The sequence below is a fragment of the Saccopteryx leptura genome, chromosome 10, assembly GCF_036850995.1.
Source record: "Saccopteryx leptura isolate mSacLep1 chromosome 10, mSacLep1_pri_phased_curated, whole genome shotgun sequence".
Lineage (NCBI taxonomy): Eukaryota > Metazoa > Chordata > Mammalia > Chiroptera > Emballonuridae > Saccopteryx > Saccopteryx leptura.
In genome coordinates, this window is record NC_089512.1 from 62,619,675 (window position 1) to 62,639,163 (window position 19,489).

A 19,489-nucleotide genomic window follows, 5' to 3' on the forward strand; every position below is an offset into this window, starting at 1 on the left:
AGTGCATAACACATCATCCCAGTGGACTGAGGTCGCTGGTTTGATCCCCAGTCAGGGCACATAGGAGAAGCAATCAGTGAGTACACAACTAAATGGAATACCTAAGTTGAACAAGTTGATGCTCCTCTTTCCCTTTCTTCCCCTCTCTCCCCCGCCCTCCCTATCTTTCTTCCAATCAATGAGGGGGGTAGGGAGGTAATCCACAAAAGAAAAAAATTATCAAAAATTAAATACATCTTTATGGTTCCCAGAGGCAAGGGGTGAAGGTTGGGGGAATTGGATACAGGTGGTCAAAAGGTACAAACTTTCGGCCGTAAGATAAGTACTAAGGCTCTAATGAACAACATGATGATTATAGTTAGCACTGCCACGTGGCATATTTAAAAGTTCTTAAAAGAGATTCCCAAGAGTTCTCATCACAAGAAAAAAAACATCGTTTTCTTTCTTTTTAAAATCCATGAGATGATAAGATGTTAAATAAATTAGTGGGAACCCTTTCACCATATAGCTAAGTTAAGTCAAGTCATCTAAGAATTTCAGTATAAAATTGAGTCTAATATTTGTAAATAATATGACTTAAAATGTTATCCCGACTCTAATATCTGTTTAGATTTATGTATATACTAGAAGAATATCTTATAAAATAATAATGTTTTAAATATGCCTGTATATACCAAAAGTCTTAGAAGTATCACAACTTAAAGCTATTTTAAAGTATTTTCAGTATCTCAAGTCTCAATTATTTCAATGGAAAATTAATAATGTCCGTGAATGTCAGAGGTACCATTAAACTGTAATCTAAGTTAACAAAAATTCCAACCTCTGAGTTCATTTATTCATTTAAAAACACTTTTAAACAGCTACCATGGCTCTTCCTACCGTCTTGTAGCCTGTGGAGGCCTGCTGGACATAGGACTTCTAAAACAAGAAATGTGTCTAGAACCCTGGTCGGTAAACTGCGGCTCGCAAGCCACATGCAGCTCTTTGGCCCTTTGAGTGTGGCTCTTCCACAAAATACCACGTGCGGATGCTACCTCAATAAGGAATGTACCTACATATATAGTTTAAGTTTAAAAAATTTGGCTCTCAAAAGAAATTTCAATCGTTGTACTGTTGATATTTGGCTCTGTTGACTAATGAGTTTGCTGACCACTGGTCTAGAAGTTTGTGGTCTAAGGCCATTATTGCCAGCTATAAGTGGGCTTTCTAAAACCAAAGAAACTTAGAGCTTCTTCAACCTAAAGGTGTTTATGCTTGAAATGAAACTGAGTTTTACCTAGGCAAGAGGTGTGCTTATGTATACAAGGAAAGAACAACATAGTGACTCCTGGCAGCAAACCGAGTGATCTAGGGAGAGGTAAGTAGTGGTCATAGAACAGTGGCATGGTTTATGCCAAATTCATAAGTAATTTTCTTGCTAAGTCCATTGAACACAGAATCCATGTAATGCTGTACTCCTTAAAGATTTAAACTTATTGAAAATAAATAAATAAAAGTGGATGTTCTCTTGTTAAAAAAAAAAAGAGCTACCAGCCCTGGCCAATTGGCTCAGCAGATAAAGCATCAGACCGGTATATGGACATCCTGGGTTCAATTTTTGGTCAGAGCATACAAGAGAAGCAACCATCTGCTTCTCTCCAGCTCCCTCTCTTTCTTCTGTCCTTCTTCTCCTCCTGCAGCCAGTAACTTGACTGGTTCAAGCATCAGCCCCAGCACTGAAGACAGCTTGGGTTGCTGGGTGGATCCCCGTCGGGGCGCATGTGGTACTCGATCTCACTATCTCCCCTCCTCCCACTGAAATTTAAAAAAGCTACCAAAAAAAACCCAAAAAGCTACCAAAAGTAAGGTATATATATCTTATTTTTCTCAAAGAAAGCACAAACATTTGACTTAATATCAGTACCACAGGAATATATAACACTTGTTTTGAGACCTACCTGAGAATTTTATGCCAAGTTCAACAATTCAAGCTTCTATAAGGTTTTTCAAGCAGTGTTGGAAATCCTTTTAACTGAGTTATTAATATATAAAAAGTAGCTCAAATTTTTGACATTTCATTTTGATATTATTTGTTATAAACATGAAATATAAGTACATATTTTGGTAGGAACAATGATGGGTTACACCTGTATATTTTAGTGAGAAGTTATGCTCCTTTCCAAAAGCCCTCATTCAGGTTGCCTCAAGAAGGCTGCCATCAGGCCCTAGCCAGGTAGCTCAGTTGATTAGAGCATGGTCCCGGCATGCTGAGGTTGCGGGTTCAATCCTGATCAGGGCACATATAAGAATCAACCAATGATGGAATGAATAAGTAGAATAACAAATTGATGTCTATCTGTCTGTCTCTTCTGTCTCTCTCTAAAAATTATAACTATAAATAAATAACTTAATTAAAGGTTTTCAACACAATTAAAAAGTAACCAAAAAATGAAAACAAAGGGGAAGAAATAAACCTGCTCAGCTATATTACACACTAAAAAGCAGAACATCAAGCCTATACTTTACCTGCTGGTTTAAGGTCTCCTATTCGAATAATGTGTGGCCAGTGCTGAAGTGTTTTCGCAAAAAAAGGATTGGTTACTCCTAATATCACTGAGGGCCTACATAAAAACAAAACAAAAACAAAAGGAGAAAAAAATGAATGCTTCATCGGTGAAGAATAGTTTACAATTTCTTTAGAGTGAACAATAAACAGATAATCTTTTCCTTCATTCAATGTATTAGATATATACTACATGTCAGACACCATGTTTAGAACCAGGCATATAAAGAAAAAAAGACAAAGTCTTTCTAAAAGTACACAGTTTAAAGGGTATATATACCGAATCATGATGCATAATTATGAGATAGTGAAGGTGGTATAAAATGTACAGTAATTACAAAGGAAACACTACGTCTACCAGGGGATTTAAGGATGGCCTCATCAAAGAAATGACATTTGCACAAAGATATGAAAAATGAGTAGGAGTTCTTTGCCAAGTGGATAGGGTGATAAAGGTATGCAGGAGAATAAATAGTATGTGCAAAGCACTAAAGTGAGATCATGGTCTGTTTGTAGAACTACAAATAGTTTATTTAGCATTCCTAGAGCACAAAGTAGAAACAATAAATAGGAAAAAAAGTAGTTGGGAAGATGCTGGCCAGATCATTGAGTCCCAAGTTAATATGTCAAGAAGTTTAGATATTATCTTATAGGCAAATTAAAGGGTCTACAGAGCTGAGTGGAGGAATGGCATATGAATAAAAATGTACTTATTAGAAAGGTTTCCCTGGGAAAAACTTAGAAGATACCCTACAAGAATGGGAAGAGATTTGGGAAAAAGCAACAGCAAATATGAAAAAGGGACAGTGAGATTGGGAAGAGAGCTTTGGAGAGAAAATTACAAATGTTCTAAGAGCTATTTTAGAATGTTGAATTGACAGAATTTGGTAAAACCTGATGTGCACCATACCAAGACAAATTAGAAATTTATGACAAATTAGGTTTTGATAACTAAGAAAAAAGCAGTACCATTCATGAAAATAGTAAGAGGCCAGGGATTAGGGAAGAAAAAGAGGAAACAAAAAAAGAATTGTTTAAACATGTTTTGCCATTAAGATGTCTGTCCACATGCACCCCCATATTCATCGCAGCACTGTTCTAATGGCCAAGACATGGAAACAGTCAAAATGCCCTCCAAAAGAGGACTGGATAAAGAAGATGTGGTACATATATACTGTGGAATACTACTCAGCCATAAGAAATGATGACATAGTACCATTTACGACAACATGGATGGGCCTTGATAACACTATACTGAGTGAAATAAATAAATCAGAAAAAGCTAAGAACTGTATGATTCCATAGGTGGGATATAAAATTGAGACTATGGACAAAGATAAGAGTGCAGTGGTTACAAGGAGGAGAGGAAAGGGGAAGACGGGGGGGTGGGAGGAGGGGCATAAAGAGCGACAAATATAAGGTGACGAAGGATGATTTGACTTTAGGTGATGGGTATACAACACATCAACTGTCCAAATGATATGGAGATGTCTTCTCTAAATCTATGTACTCTAGTTGACCAATGTCACCCTATTAAATTTGTCTACATTAAATTAAAAAAAAAAAAAGATGTCTGTCCAGGTAGCAATGTGGTTTAAAAAATAAATAAAAACTAGATATATAGGTCTGGACCTTATAAAGATCTTGGCTAGGAAGATAAACTTCAGTCATCAGTATACAGGTGTTAACAGAAGCTTACTGAAAGAATCATCAGTCTGAAATTAGAACCCAGAAGATAACACTGGAGAACACCAACATCGACAGGGTTGGCACCGAAAGAAGTCTGCACAGGAGAGTGAGATACACCATCAGACAACCAGATAAGAGTGGTATCAAGGGTCAAAATATTTTCAAGGTCAACAGCTTAAATATTACAAGAAAGAAAAAATGAAGCAATAATGCACCCACTGGGTCAGGCACTGAGATGAGTCTTGACTTTGGCAAGAATAACTTCAGTGGAGATGAAGAAATAACCAGCAATGGACTGAAAAGCAACCAGGAAACTAAGAATGGAGACAGTAAATGGAGATTTTTGTTTTTCTAGAAACTTAACTATGAAAAGGTGAGTAACAGAGCAGGAACTAAAAGTGAAAGGGTAAGATAATTTTTCCCCTTTTACAGACTAGGAAGAATCACCCTGTTTATATGCTAATTCAACAAAGAGGAAGAAGGAAAAAGAAGTTACAGAGCAAGAAGAGATTACTGATGCCATAGAGTTCTTAAGTATGAAAAGAAGACAACTGAAAGTACAGTTGGATGGCTATTAATGACAACATAGCTCCCAATAACATTGGAGAACAATTTTTTTTTTCATTTTCTGTTGCATGAGGTTTTAGAACTGTTTCTATATATTTCTGCATCGCTGATTCCCATTCTAAAATCCGTTTTTTGATGCATGCTCTAGTTTTTATGCAATTTTAATTTTTTTGTTATAGTTAATGGCATGCATTGGTTTTTAAATTGGAGTTAAAGGGCAACAACTCTTGGATTGAACATAACCACAAGGCAATTAATGTTTTACAAACATCACTTTTACATAATTGTAGTTGGTTTTAAATGTAAAATTTTATTATCTGATAAAAACACCCTCTTATTTTGTTTTAAGATTGAATCATGGCTTCCTCAAGTAGGCGTAAATGTAAGAATAGTCCTGACACCTTCTGTTATATATGTGGCTGTTACACACTTCAATGTCAAAGGCGCAATATTTCATCATTTGTGACATGTGCATATATTGCCTATTTTCAAGTTCCCCTTGGCGATCAAGACAAGAATTGGGCTACTCATATTGTGTGTCATAATTGTGAGGAAATGCTTCGTGACTGGACCAAAAGAAAACGCAAAGGAATGCCTTTTGGTATTCCCATGGTTTGGCGTGAACCTAAGGACCACACCAGCAGTGACTGTTATTTCTGTCTGATCCATACAAAGGGCATTGGCAAGAAAAACGGCACATGATCACATATCCTAATATTCCTTCAGCAGTATGACCTATCCCACACTCTGAGACACTCCCGGTTCCAGTTTTCAATGGTTTTATTTCTTCTAAGGACGAAGAAAGTGAACATGGTGATCAAGTGTATTTTGATAAGATGCATGAGGAAATGGTTGTAGAATCTGAAGGGTCTTTTTCTGATGCCAAGCAGTCATTAACCCCTCAGCAGTTTAGCCAACCCAAATTGAATGACTTAGTAAGAGATTTGGGCCTATCAAAGAAAGCAGCTGAGTTATTAGCCTCCAGGCTTCAAGAAAAGAATGTACTTCACCGGTCAGCTAAAGTATCCCATTTCAGGAAGCGTGAACAAATTTTTGTGGACTTTTTTCCCCGAAGACAAACACTTTGTTTACTGTCATGATATCAGTAGTCTTCTCAGCCAGCTAGGTGTTACCACTTACAGTTCAACAGAATGGCGGCTATTTCTTGACAGCTCTAAACGGAGTCTGAAATGTGTTCTCCTACATAACGGTAATGTTTATGCAGTTCCAATTGGTTATTCAACTCATCTGCACGAAGATTATAATGACATAAAAATTGTCCTTGACTTTCTGAAGTCTGAGGAACATAACTGGATCATTTGTGTGGATCTTAAAATGGTAAATTTCCTGCTAGGACAACAGAGAGGTTTCACGAAGTATCCTTGCTTTCTGTGTTTCTGGGACAGCCGAGCTCGGGAGAAACACTGGACACAGAAGGAGTGGCTAAGACGTGAAGCTCTGGAAGTAGGGATGCAAAATATTGTGAATGAACCTGTAGTTAATCGATACAGGATCATTTTTCCCCCACTTCACATCAAACTTGGCTTAATGAAGCAGTTTGTTCAGGCTTTGAATAAAGAAAGTGAATGCTTTCAACATTTTATTTCTGCTTTTCCTACCTTGTCTTTCTTTTTTTTTTTATTTATTCATTTTAGAGTGGAGAGGGAGACTACAGAGAGAGAGAGAGAGAGAGAGAGAGAGAAGTGGGGGAGGAGCTGGAAGCATCAACTCCCATATGTGCCTTGACCAGGCAAGCCCAGGGTTTTGAACCGGCGACCTCAGTATTTCCAGGTCGACGCTTTATCCACTGTGCCACCACAGGTCAGGCGGTAGGTACCTTGTCTTTCGAGAAGGTAAAAGCAGATGTATTTGATGGACTTCAAATTCAAACCCTCATACATGACAAAGAATTTTCCAGGAAGATGAATAAAGAGAAGAAAGCAGCATGGCAGTCTTTTGTGGCAGTTACAAAGAACTTCCTTGGCAACAAAAAAGCAGAAAACTATGAACTTCTGGTTCAAAGGATGCTGTTGGCTTTCCAAGACATTGGATGTAACATGAGCATTAAGATTCACTTTCTGAACAGTCATCTTGATAAGTTTCCCGAAAATCTTGGAGCTGTTAGTGATGAGCAGACTACTGCTGGAGCATCAAACGAGATTGTCCTCAACAAGTACACAAAGAGCTACAAATGCAACCTTTTGCCTAAATAGAATTTTTTTTTTCTGAATAGAATTTAAATAAGTTTTGCACAAATTTTATGATTAAAGTAAGTGTTTTAATATGCTCTATTTCAAAATTGTAGACAAATTCTGATGCAATCATATCTTTTAGTGTATTAGTGTATTTACTGCATTATATAAATTATATTTTCACAAAGATGATGCCCAAGAAGACATTCTACTTCATTATGTTAAACTAAATGTTGAAAATTTTACAATAAGATGAAAACCTAAAATCTTAAATTGCAAAAAAACTGTAGCTTACAGAGAAAAACTAATGTCAGATTTGAGATCAGCACACTCGAATTAGGTAAGAACAAGTATTTTTGTGGATGCAACAAAAATTTTGTTCCCCTACCCTGGCCGGCTGGCTCAGTGGTGGAGCGTCGGCCTGGCATGCAGAAGTCCTGGGTTCGATTCCCGGCCAGGGCACACAGGAGAAGCGCCCATCTGCTTCTCCACCCCTCCCCCTCTCCTTCCTCTCTGTCTCTCTCTTCCCCTCCTGCAGCGAGGCTCCATTGGAGCAAAGATGGCCCGGATACTGGGGATGGCTCCTTGGCCTCTGCCCCAGGCGCTAGAATGGCTCTGGTCGCAATAGAGCAACACCCCGGAGAGGCAGAGCATCGCCCCTGGTGGGCAGAGCGTCGCTCCCTGGTGGGCATGCCGGGTGGATCCCGGTCGGGCGCATGCGGGAGTCTGTCTGACTGCCTCTCCCCGTTTCCAGCTTCAGATAAAAAAAAAAAAAAAAAAAAAAAAAATTTTGTTCCCCAGTGTAATAAATGACCCAAAGAAAATAAGATAATGACTCTTGAAATGTGAGCCAGCAGCTCCTTACACCTTCCTTTATAAAATCAATCTGTCAATTGTTCAAAATTCAAATTAAGTTATTACCAAAAATGATTCTATATAATTTAGTTATAAAGGTAATAATAATTGGTTGGTTAATAAAAGTTACTTTATTTACTTACGGAGCCTGAGTACGGGTAGTATATTCTTTGAATTCACTATCATGAATAGTGAAATAGGGTCGGAAATCACTGAAGTACTTCAATGGAGAAATGCAGCTGTGGAGCAAGAACATGTAAAACAAAGGACACAGAAATAAAGGGCCCTGCTAGTAACTATAACATATCCACATATAAAGTATAACCCCAATGAGATCCCTTATTTCAAAGTGGTAAAGTCATTTCAGGAAACTGGAAAATACGTGGAAATATATAATGTAAAATGGCATATTGAAAGAACACTGGACTTGGGGCAGAAAATAAGGTGAAATTCTGGTTCCATCATTCACTTAGCTCTACGCCTTCTACTAGACACACTGACCATTCATGCAACTAATTTTTTTTAAGCTAATTTTTTTAAAAGATTTTATTTATTCATTTCAGAGACGGGAGAGAGAGAGAGAGAGAGAGAGAGAGAAAGAAAGAGAGAAAGAGAAGGGGAAGGAGCCAGAAGTATCAACTTCCATTGTGCCTTGACCAGGCAAGCTCAGGGTTTTGAACCGGCGACATCAGTGTTTCCAGGTTGACGCTTTATCCACTGCACCACCACTGGTCAGGCCATGCAACTAATATTTATCTATCAGTTACTAGCTATGTGTAAGTCAGCTACTTTCAACCTTTTTCATCTCATATAAACTAATTGCTCACATATAAACTAATTCCTAAAATTCTGCAGCACACCTTAAAAATATATACTTTTTGCCAATCTAACAAAAAAAAAGTATAATTTTGATTCATTCACAGCAAATGGCTATTATTGTGTTGGCTGTTGTCATTTTTATGACACTCTAAGAGAAAAGATGTCAGTGCCCCTAACTAAATAGGTATTGCATGTTTTTAAAATGCTTGTGGCACAATGGTTGAAAACCACTGCTTTAAGAGAATGCATGTGCTCAAAAAATAAGAACATGGCTCCAGCCCTCGTGAAACCTGAATTACTTTCTTATCCATAAATTGATGTTATAATGAGCACTCCACATTTCCTTACAGGGCTATTATTGTTTAGCAATGCAATGAGTGTATAAAACATGTAAGAGATGGAATAATGCTGCAACCATTACCATTGCAACCAAATATACTCACTTCACAAGTGCCAATACAGTCTCTGAGGACTCTGAAGGTGATGGTGCCATGACTACAAGGGGCTCCCCCAAAAGCACCAGCTCCCAAAGCATCTGACTATGAAGGAAAACTGGGCAGAAACACCTGAAAGGTATTTACACAGTAGAAATATTATTTATCCAACTTAAGTTCCTATGTAATCATTTTAAAAACTTCACATTGATATAAATTCTTCCAGCTGTTTGCACCTTGAACTGATAAACAAATTCATTCAAAATATGATGATGTATTTAAAAAGTCCCTCTTATTCACATAAAAAAGATATCCATTTGACTCATTCCAACTTTTACAAAATTAAATATATATTAACACATAGATTGGCTGACAAACAATAATGCATATAAAAATTATTAAATTGTCATACCATATGGTAGTTCTATTTTATTAATATCACTTTGTTAAATTTGAATTTTTATTTTAAATATTTTGAAGGAAACAAGAAAAAATAATTTTCAAAAGGATGTTTACTAGATATACTTAGTTTAAAAGTAAATGTTTTCCATATTAAAGAATGAAGAAAAAAATCACAAGTGGGATTTCTAATACTAAATAACAGAATGATTTCCTGGGCAGATCCATCCTGTAGAGAAATGCTACAGCTTTTTTTTTTTTTTTTTTTTTTTGCTACAGCTTTTTATAGCAGCCCTAGAATTAGGTGGAAGGAAGCCTATCAGGACACAACACTGCTATTATGCAGGGTGGAGGGTTTCTGCACTTGGGAGAATTCTTGGGTTGCCTTGGAGATGAGTGACTTTGTATCCAAGACTTCCTTATTTGCATATGGCTATATAATAAAGCAAACTAGGGGCTGTTTTGCTATGTCTTGCCATCAGCTTGCAGAAGCCTCCCGATCCCTTCCTATTTCTCTTTAAGCTTATTTTCTTCATTCTGCACCGTTCCCACTCAGGACCTGGAATTACTAGCCGCGCTGGTTTGTGGCATTTTAAAATATTTCTACAAATTTATTGGCACTCCTTTTAAAACATAGAAAGAGCCTAATTCTCCCTCTCTTTAAGTATAGGCTGAATTAGTGGATCACAGATAATGAACAGGATAAGGCAAAGTGACAATGTACAACTTTAAAGGCTATGCTATGTCATAAAAGTTATTGTGGCTTCAGCTGCTGATATTGTGAAGAAAACTCAAGTAGCCCTATGCAGAGGTATACATGGCTAGGAATGAGGCCTCCAGACAACAGCCAAGTAAATAAGATTTCTAGGGAAGCATATCCTCCAGCCCAGTTGTCCAAATGACGAAACCTCAGCTGACATCTTGACTGCAATGAGGTAAGTCATCCAGAGTTAGAACCATTTAGCTAAATAGTTTCCGGATTCCTAACTCTCAGAAGCAGTGTGAAATAACGTTTGTTCTCTCAAGCCTCTAAGTACTGGCATAATTTATTACATAGCAATAAATAACCAATATAAATATTTTCAAAGTACCTTCCCACAAAATACGTAATTACAAAAGGAGAAAGAATCAAGGGAGAAGCTTGGAGAACACCACTTGAATCAAGTGATCAAAGTGAACATTATCATTAACAAGGAAACCAAACTGTGCTACCTCCTTACTAAAGATGCAGAACTTGAATCTAATCCTGAGTAAATCCCAGACAAACCTAAACTGAGAAATTTCCTGTCAAATAACAATCATGTAATCCACAAGAATGTCAGGGTCACAAACATGAAAGGAAAACTGAGGAACTATTTCAGACTATAGGACAGACTAGAGACACGACAACTAAATCCAAAAGACGATTCTGAACTGAATATTATTGTGGCAACTGGTGACATTTTGAATGTGGTCTTAGTATTAAATAATATTAATCTATCAATGTTAATTTCCCAATTTTCATGCCTGCACTGTGTCCTAATTTGTAGGAAACAGACACTAAAGTATTCAGGGGTAATGGGGCATCAGGTTACAATCAAATAGTTAAAAGGAAAAAGTTTTCTGTACTCTACTTTTATTTGAGGGACACTCCCTTTTTTCATTGTAAAAATGCTAAACTTACAGTGGGGAGAAGGGGAGGGGGAGAAAGGGAGGGGAGAAGGGGAGGGGGAGAAGGGGAGGGGGAGGGGGGAGGGGGAGGGGGGAGGGGGAGGGGGGAGAAGAGGAGAGGGGGAGAAGGGGAGGGGGAGAAGGGGAGAGGGGGAGAAGGGGAGAGGGAGAGAAGGGGAGGGGGAGGGGGAGAAGGGGAGAGGGGGAGAAGGGGAGAGGGGGAGAAGGGGAGAGGGGGAGAAGGGGAGGGGGAGGGGGAGAAGGGGAGAGAAAGAGAAAGAGAAAGAGAAAGGGGATGAGTGGTGCAGCAGGAAGCACCAACTCATAGTTGCTTCTCATATGTGCCTTGACCAAGCAAGCCCAGGCTTTTGAACCAGTGACCTCAGTGTTCCAGGTTGATGCTCCATCTACTGTGCCACCAAAGATCAGGCACTAAACTCATTTTTTTTAAGAAAATTATTATTTTTTAAGATTATAATTTAATTCACCCTTACCAAAGACATAGAATAATTGCATCATCCCTCAAAATTTCCTTCTTCCATTTGTAGTCCATTTCCTGTCCCCACTCCTAGGCAATTACTGGTCTGATTTCTGCCCCTATAGTTTTACCAGAATATTATATAAATGGAATCATTCAGTAAATAGCTCTTTAAAATCTAGCTCTGTTCACTAAACTTGATGCTTCTGAGAGTCATCCATGTATCATAGTTTATTCTTTTTTTAATTGCTGAGCATTTCGTTCACATGTATATATCTCATTTTGTTTATCTATTTGCCAGTAGATGGACATTTGCATTGTTTCCAGTGTTAGGCTGCTATATAAAGCTGCTATAAACATTTGCATACAAGTCTTTGTATAAATATATGCTTTCGTTTTTATTGAGTAAATACTCAAAAGTGGGATTATTCAACTGTGCTAGGGCCAATGTATAAAACAAACCTAGCATATAAAACTAATCAATCTTTGAAGCAGTATTCTATGCAGTTTAAAGGTCACACAAACATACACACTTTCTCTCTCTCAAACACGCTCACACACACACACAAAATCAAACCAAAACCCATTCTAAGTCTTTCACATGACTCCTGATTACACGTATTAATATTAAGTAATTGCTTGTTTATAACAGTGGTTTCTCAAGTCGGGCTACATGAGAACCTCCCATGAGCTGGAACTGGGAATCAATCCAAAGATTCTTATTTAGCTGACCTGTGTAATACAGCATAAACATTGGTACTTTTTCCTTCTTTTTTAAGTGCTAGATTATCTCTGGTTTTTTTTTATTTGTTTTGTTTTGTTTTCGCATTTTGAAAAATTTCAAACATACAGAAAAATGAAGATAACAGTGTAAGAACTCCCTTATACACATATATCATCTAGTGTTAACAATATTTTGCCATTTTTACTTTATTTTTTCTTACTGAAGTACTTTAAAATAAAACACAAACCTCGTGATATTTCACCTCAAAATACTATACAATGCATCTCTAAAAAAGGTAAGTGCATTTTCTTACATCATTACAATACCATTTTCACATCAAACCAAAACAATTTGTTTCTACCATGTAATACCCAATCTATATCCAAATTTGCCTAATGGTCCAAGCTCATAACATATAGTCAGGGATGAATCATTGATATATAACATGTAAAATGTTAGTAACTATTTTCTTCCAGGTTTTTCAACATTTCATGCAAGAACATTCATTTTCTAAGGAAATTAACATCACAAAGCAAAGAAAAAAGGCAGTTAAAATTTTTTACTCTTTACCTGAAAAGATCCACCTCATGAACAGTAGGTAAAATAACAGATATATGTGTGTCTGCCTAAGAGAAAAAAGAAAAGAGAGAGATGCCACTAACATTTACAGAGCTTGATTTTTAAATTATGCCTATTTATCTCATGATCAATAAGCACATTGTCCTATTTATCTTTCAGGATTCTCTTCCTCTAGGAGAAGCCACAGAGAGAGTGGGTCTTACCAATCTCCTCTAACACAGAAAGACAAGGAAACAGATTCCACATTTAAGGCATTAATTCAACAGTCAGTTTAATTCACAACTATATGAAATACTGCCATAATACTAGTTGATATAGATCATAGGCAAAATTAGCTTTCTTACTGCTCTCAATTCTTATTCAATTCAAAGAACAATGGGAGTGCTAATATACCAGTTAAAATGTTTTAAATGAGAAATTCAATCCTACCCATGAATAGATCTAGCTTGAGAAAAATGAAAGGCAATCCAAATGGAATCAGAGAAGGGAAAGAGATTGGTGAAATTATATACACATAACACAGCATTATAGAGAGTAGGAAAGCAAATCCTGGAGGGAAGGGGGAGGGCATAGGGGGGAAGGGGGCAAAGGAGAGGTTGAGGGGAACAGTTGGGGGGGATGTACTGGGTGGGAAACTTGAATCTATGTAAACACAATAAATTAAAATTAATTAATTTTTTAAAAAAGAATTCTTTTGACTGAGTTTCCTAAAAATAGAAGTCTGCTGACTATTCTTTCAGATAAGAGGCTTTGTTAGAATTAAATCTTGCTGGAAAAAATACTTATTTTCCCCTTGTCCTCAAAATTACAGTATAAATTCTGAGTTCTCAACAGTATCTACCAGAGAAAAAGACATTTTTCCATCTGAGAAACATCAGGAAGTTTATCATCAAGTCATTAAAACTATTTAATAGGATATTTCAGTAATATTCAGGAATGTATTATAAACCCAAGAAACTTCATTCGCTAGTTTAAAAGCTATATTAAAAAGATTTTATGTGCTGGATTATTCTACCACAATACCACACTACCTGTTGAGTTAACTGCACTATCTGAGTTGTCCCAGGTTTGTCATGACATGTGGGAATCCGTACCTTAAAGAGAAAGAAGAAATTACCTTTGGCAACTAAGAATATCCTTTCTATAATTTGTCAGTACCACCACCACCACAATGAGGGGTCAGCAGTGCTCTATCCTGCTGTTAAAAAGGTACACTCAGCAATGCCTAAAAAGCCTTAAAAACAAAGCATTTATGTCGGATTAAAAAATTTAAGTCCATATTTCTTTTCATTCACAACAGAAGGTAATTGAACTAAGGTCTCCATACTCCCATACACACAGAAATCACTAATCTAATAAGAAGTAAATGTGCTGAAAAACAGAAAAAGGACATCAACTTCATACCGCTTCCTGCTTATTTTTCCAATCTTTGCTTCATTAATATATACACACCCAAACACACCCGCTCAAGCTTGCCAAACTATGGGACAAATCTCATAGGAAACCATGAGAACACTCAACTCAGAGCTACAAGTACTACTTTTGATGTTTTCCCAGGGAAAAAACAAAACACAGCTCCTACAGAAATGAGCACATCTAAAGAGAGAGCACTGCCAATGGCCCTGGCCGGTTGGCTCAGCGGTAGAGCATCGGCCTAGCGTGCGGAGGACCCGGGTTCGATTCCCGGCCAGGGCACACAGGAGAAGCGCCCATTTGCTTCTCCACCCCTCTGCCGCGCTTTCCTCTCTGTCTCTCTCTTCCCCTCCCGCAGCCAAGACTCCATTGGAGCAAAGATGGCCCGGGCGCTGGGGATGGCTCTGTGGCCTCTGCCTCAGGCGCTAGAGTGGCTCTGGTCGCAACATGGCGACGCCCAGGATGGGCAGATTATCGCCCCCTGGTGGGCAGAGCGTCGCCCCATGGTGGGCGTGCCGGGTGGATCCCGGTCGGGCGCATGCGGGAGTCTGTCTGACTGTCTCTCCCCGTTTCCAGCTTCAGAAAAATTAAAAAAAAAAAAAAAAAAGAGAGAGCACTGCCAAAAATAAGTCCAACATGAAAATGCATTGCAAAAGCACTTAGAGCATGGTCATGCAAAATCTGAGAAAAAAATGCTAATTTAATTTTTGAAATGAAAGAAAGAGAACTTACAATACTAAACCCAAGGACAGGCATGCTGGATCTGATATTAATATGTTAAGATCATTTAAGACTAAAAACCAATGGCTTGCCCTGGCAGTTGGCTCAGAGGTAGAGCATCGGCCTAGCGTGTGGGGGATCCGGGTTCAATTCTCCGCCAGGGCACATAGGAGAAGCGCCCATTTGCTTCTCCACCCCCCCCCTTCCTCTCTGTCTCTCTCTTCCCCTCACGCAGCCAAGGCTCCATTGGAGCAAAGATGGCCCGGGCGCTGGGGATGGCTCCTTGGCCTCTGCCCCAGGCGCTAGAGTGGCTCTGGTCGCAACAGAGCGACGCCCCGGAGGGGCAGAGCATCGCCCCCTGGTGGGCGTGCCGGGTGGATCCCGGTCGGGCACATGTGGGAGTCTGTCTGACTGTCTCTCCCCGTTTCCAGCTTCAGAAAAATACAAAAAACAAACAAACAAAAAAAACCAATGGCTTTCCTAATTTAATTTTTAGCAATTCATACTTGATCCTACAAGTATTCTATAATACCACTTATCTCTGGAGGGCCATGGAATAGCAGAATTCTAGGTGACATTTACATTTGCATGTATTATATAGGAATGACTCCCAGCAGCCCATGCAAACTCAATAGGATGATGGTACTGGTGGCCCCTAAAGTTGTTACTAGTGGTCTGTGCAGCAGGATGGATTATGGTATCTCTGTAACTCCTCACATCAAAAAAAGAAAAAAGTGAAAGCAGCAGCAGGACTGAATGTTATTAGGAAGGTAAAAAGCAAAACTCATGTGTAAATTTCTTAGAGACAAATGAAATATAAGCTATTACCTTCATTACCACCCCCATAATAGGCAGGTGTAATGTTTTCCCTGGCACGGGGGCAGGCCATCGATCAACATCATTACAAGCTGAAAAAATAAAATAAAATACTTCCTTAGTATAAATGGAAATATTACAATATGAAAAATAGCATATTAGAAATTAGAACTCGACTTTCTGTAGAGCAGGAAAAATATACTGGGAAGGATAGGAAAAAAAAGTAAAAGTAAAAAAAAAAAAAGTAATGAAAATATCCCACATTTCACCAGAAATACACATGTACACTTGGATATAAATTGAATAAATTTTTTTTGTGTGTGTGACAGAGACAGAGAGAGGGACAGATAGGGACAGACAGACAGGAAGGGAGAGAGATGAGAAGCATCAATTCTTTGTTGCGGCACCGTCATTGTTCATTGATTGCTTTCTCATATGTGCCCTGACCAGGAGGCTACAGCAGACTGAGTAATCCCTTGCTCAAGCCAGCAACCTTGGGCTCAAGCTGGTGAGCCTTGCTCAAACCAGATGAGCCCATGCTCAAGCCGGCGACCTTGGGGCTTCAAATTTGGGTCCTCCACATCCCAGCCCGACACTCTATCCACTACACCACCACCTGGTCAGGCAGTTAATAAAATTTTTAAAGCAACAAAATAATAGGTTTAAAGTGAGTTTTTCTATGCATTTATTATCACTAAAATTAACTACAAAAAGGCCCTGGCTACTTAGCTCAGAAAGAATGTCATCCTGAAATACCAAGGTTGAGCATTTGCTCCCCAGTCAGGGCACATACAGAAAGTGACCAAAGAATGCACAACTAAGTGTAACAATAAATAAATGCTTCTCTCTCTCTCTCTCTATCTCTCTCTCTCTCCTCTTTGTCTCTCTAAAATCAATCAATCAAATTTGCTACCAGCACACCACCTGGGAGAGGCCTTCTCTCTCTATAGAGTGACATAAGGATTTCTGTTTAATAGTGCTGAGTATCAGAACTGTTAATTCAATATTTGTTTATTAAACTAGGGTGAAAAAGGAGATAATAAATTATATGGTCTTTGATGTGTCTAGAAAAAAGATACCAGAAGGATAGTTCTGGATCTCTCTCCTACTATAAAATTCTTAATTTTTTTTTCTTTTCTTTTTTTGTATTTTTCTGAAGCTGGAAACGAGGACAGTCAGACAGACTCCCGCATGCGCCCCACCGGGATCCACCCGGCACGCCCACCAGGGGGCGACGCTCTGCCCACCAGGGGGCAATGCTCTGCCTCTCCGGGGCGTCACTCTGTTGCGACCAGAGCCACTCTAGCGCCTGGGGCAGAGGCCAAGGAGCCATCCCCAGCGCCCGGGCCATCTTTGCTCCAATGGAGCCTTGCTGGGTGAGGGGAAGAGAGAGACAGAGAGGAAGGAGAGGGGGAGGGGTGGAGAAGCAGATGGGCGCTTCTCCTGTGTGCCCTGGCCGGGAATCGAACCCGGGACTTCCGCACGCCAGGCTGACGCTCTACCACTGAGCCAACCGGCCAGGGCCAAATTCTTAATTTTTTAGATGGTCAACTTCATTTTTATCAGACCATTGCCAGTAAAAATTTTTTAAATTCCTTCATAAAGATACTTAAGTCACACAATGTTTAACTTACCTGCTTCCAAATAAGGTTTGCTCTTTTCAAAATACTCTGGTGCTATCTGTCTGAGTACAGTGTGAAAAAAGTGAATATAAGGTAGTTTGCTGATCAAAACCAAGGACTGGAGGGAAAAAAGAAACGCTTTTTTAAAATTTCCTAGTGATTATAATTTAAGTTCAACATTTCTAACATAGTCAATGACTAACAAGCTAACTTAAGTGAAAAGTGTGCATTTTGAAATAAAAAGATTTTTACAGTACCATGGTTAAAAGAAAACATAAAACTACAGTTGCAGAATATAGAAAGTTTAACCTTATTACTACACTTTAAGAACATAAAAGCATATTCACAAATTTTCCTTCTTACCAGGAAAAAAATTTCCTATAAACAGACTAACATCATCATGAACAATTTCCAAAGCCTAGTTACTACTGTCATTAGCAAAACAATATCAGGAATTAGCAAGATGAATTCTTCCTAATAAAGAAAGAGTAAATTAATGCTTTTTCAAACTAAGATCTATGACTATTATATTTTAGAGTTCAATGGTCATAGCCACATACTTAGAAATTGTGACTTTAAAGGTTAATCACAGACCTGGCTGGTTGGCTCAGTGGTAGAGCGTCAGCACGGCATGTGGATATCCCAGGTTCAATTCTCAGTCAGGACACACAGAAGCTACCATCTGCTTTCTCTACTCCTCCCTCTCTTGTTCCTTTCTTTTTCTCTTTCTCCCTCCCCTCCAACAGCCATGGCTCAATTGGAGCAAGTTGGCCCCAGGCGCTGAGGATGGCTCCATGACCTCCATCTCAGGAGTTAAAAAATGGCTCTGGTTGCAATGGAGCAACAGCCCCAGATGGGCAGAGCATCGCCCTCTAGTGGGCTTGCTGGGTGGATCCTCATCTGGAGGCATTCACAAGTCTGCCTCCCCTCCTTTCACTTAAAAAAAAAAAAAAGATTATTCTAATCTTATTTTTTTAAATCCATTTTTCTTGAAAACTATTTTTTAGCTTTCCATCCAGCATCAATTTCTGGCCAGGGTATGTTCTGGTTACAAAAGGTAAAGATATATCCTACTAGCTAGAATAAAATTGAAATCAATGATTTTTTTTAAGAAAGTAAAACATTGTACATTTAGAGTAAACACTATTCCTAGGATGTTACTAAAGTATATTTACTGACTCTTCAAAAAATAGATTGCAAGTTTTATTGTTAACTATATTATTATCTGTTAATTTTTTCCCTTATTCTAAAATATAAAAATTAAGCAGATTATTCTGGCTTTTGATAGTTTCATAAAATAACTGTAACTTATTGTCAAGTGAATAGTACAGAGATAGCATAAAGTAAAATTCAATAGCAGGTAAAAATCTAGAAATAGCTATCTATAATAAAAAAATAAGGATATAAATTCTAGTATGTTTAAAAATAAAATATCAAAGACTTTAAAGATTACTCATTCTAAAAGTTTCTATCTTTCTAACCACAATATAAAAATATTTTTACATTATAATGTATATGAAAATTACCTTCTGAAAGTAGCCTCTTTTTAGAGTTTTGTCTCGAACTTGTCGGAAATATACATATCCATAAAAATAAGCAGGATCCTTCTATGAAAGAAATGACAAATACATATATATATATATATATATATATACACACACACATACACACACCCTTTACTATTACCATTTTCCATTTTAAAGCCAAACAGAGTCATGAGGTATATATAAAGAGCTAGTTATCCTCTTCTATCAACACAAACAATAATCATGACAGTAACAGATAAAAACCTGCTAACTAGCCCAAAGATGATGCAGTTAGAGATGTAAGCATGAAGTACAAAACAGAAACCTACACTCTGGAATCATCTGATTTATTAAAATTATTTTTAATAAACAATAACTGTAAAACAACATTCATTTAAAAAATCAGAAAGAGAACTATTATACTATCATAAAGTAGGTAGGGATTACCACAGGGAGTCTTCATC

At 38.1% G+C, this 19,489-nt stretch overlaps 1 protein-coding gene across 2 annotated transcripts in view; it reads right to left on the minus strand.

The window, feature by feature from the left end:
* The window catches only part of DENND6A (DENN domain containing 6A), a 60,147-nt gene that overhangs the window by 9,624 nt on the left and 31,034 nt on the right, over positions 1-19,489 (minus strand). For both annotated transcript variants that reach the window (XM_066350918.1, XM_066350919.1), the window contains 8 exons: positions 19,026-19,106; positions 17,512-17,617; positions 15,890-15,969; positions 13,960-14,022; positions 12,920-12,975; positions 9,108-9,230; positions 7,989-8,084; positions 2,506-2,600 (listed from right to left, as the gene is read on the minus strand). In XM_066350918.1, coding sequence (XP_066207015.1) covers positions 2,506-2,600; positions 7,989-8,084; positions 9,108-9,230; positions 12,920-12,975; positions 13,960-14,022; positions 15,890-15,969; positions 17,512-17,617; positions 19,026-19,106 — 700 coding nt within the window. The remainder of the gene's footprint in view (positions 1-2,505; positions 2,601-7,988; positions 8,085-9,107; positions 9,231-12,919; positions 12,976-13,959; positions 14,023-15,889; positions 15,970-17,511; positions 17,618-19,025; positions 19,107-19,489) is intronic.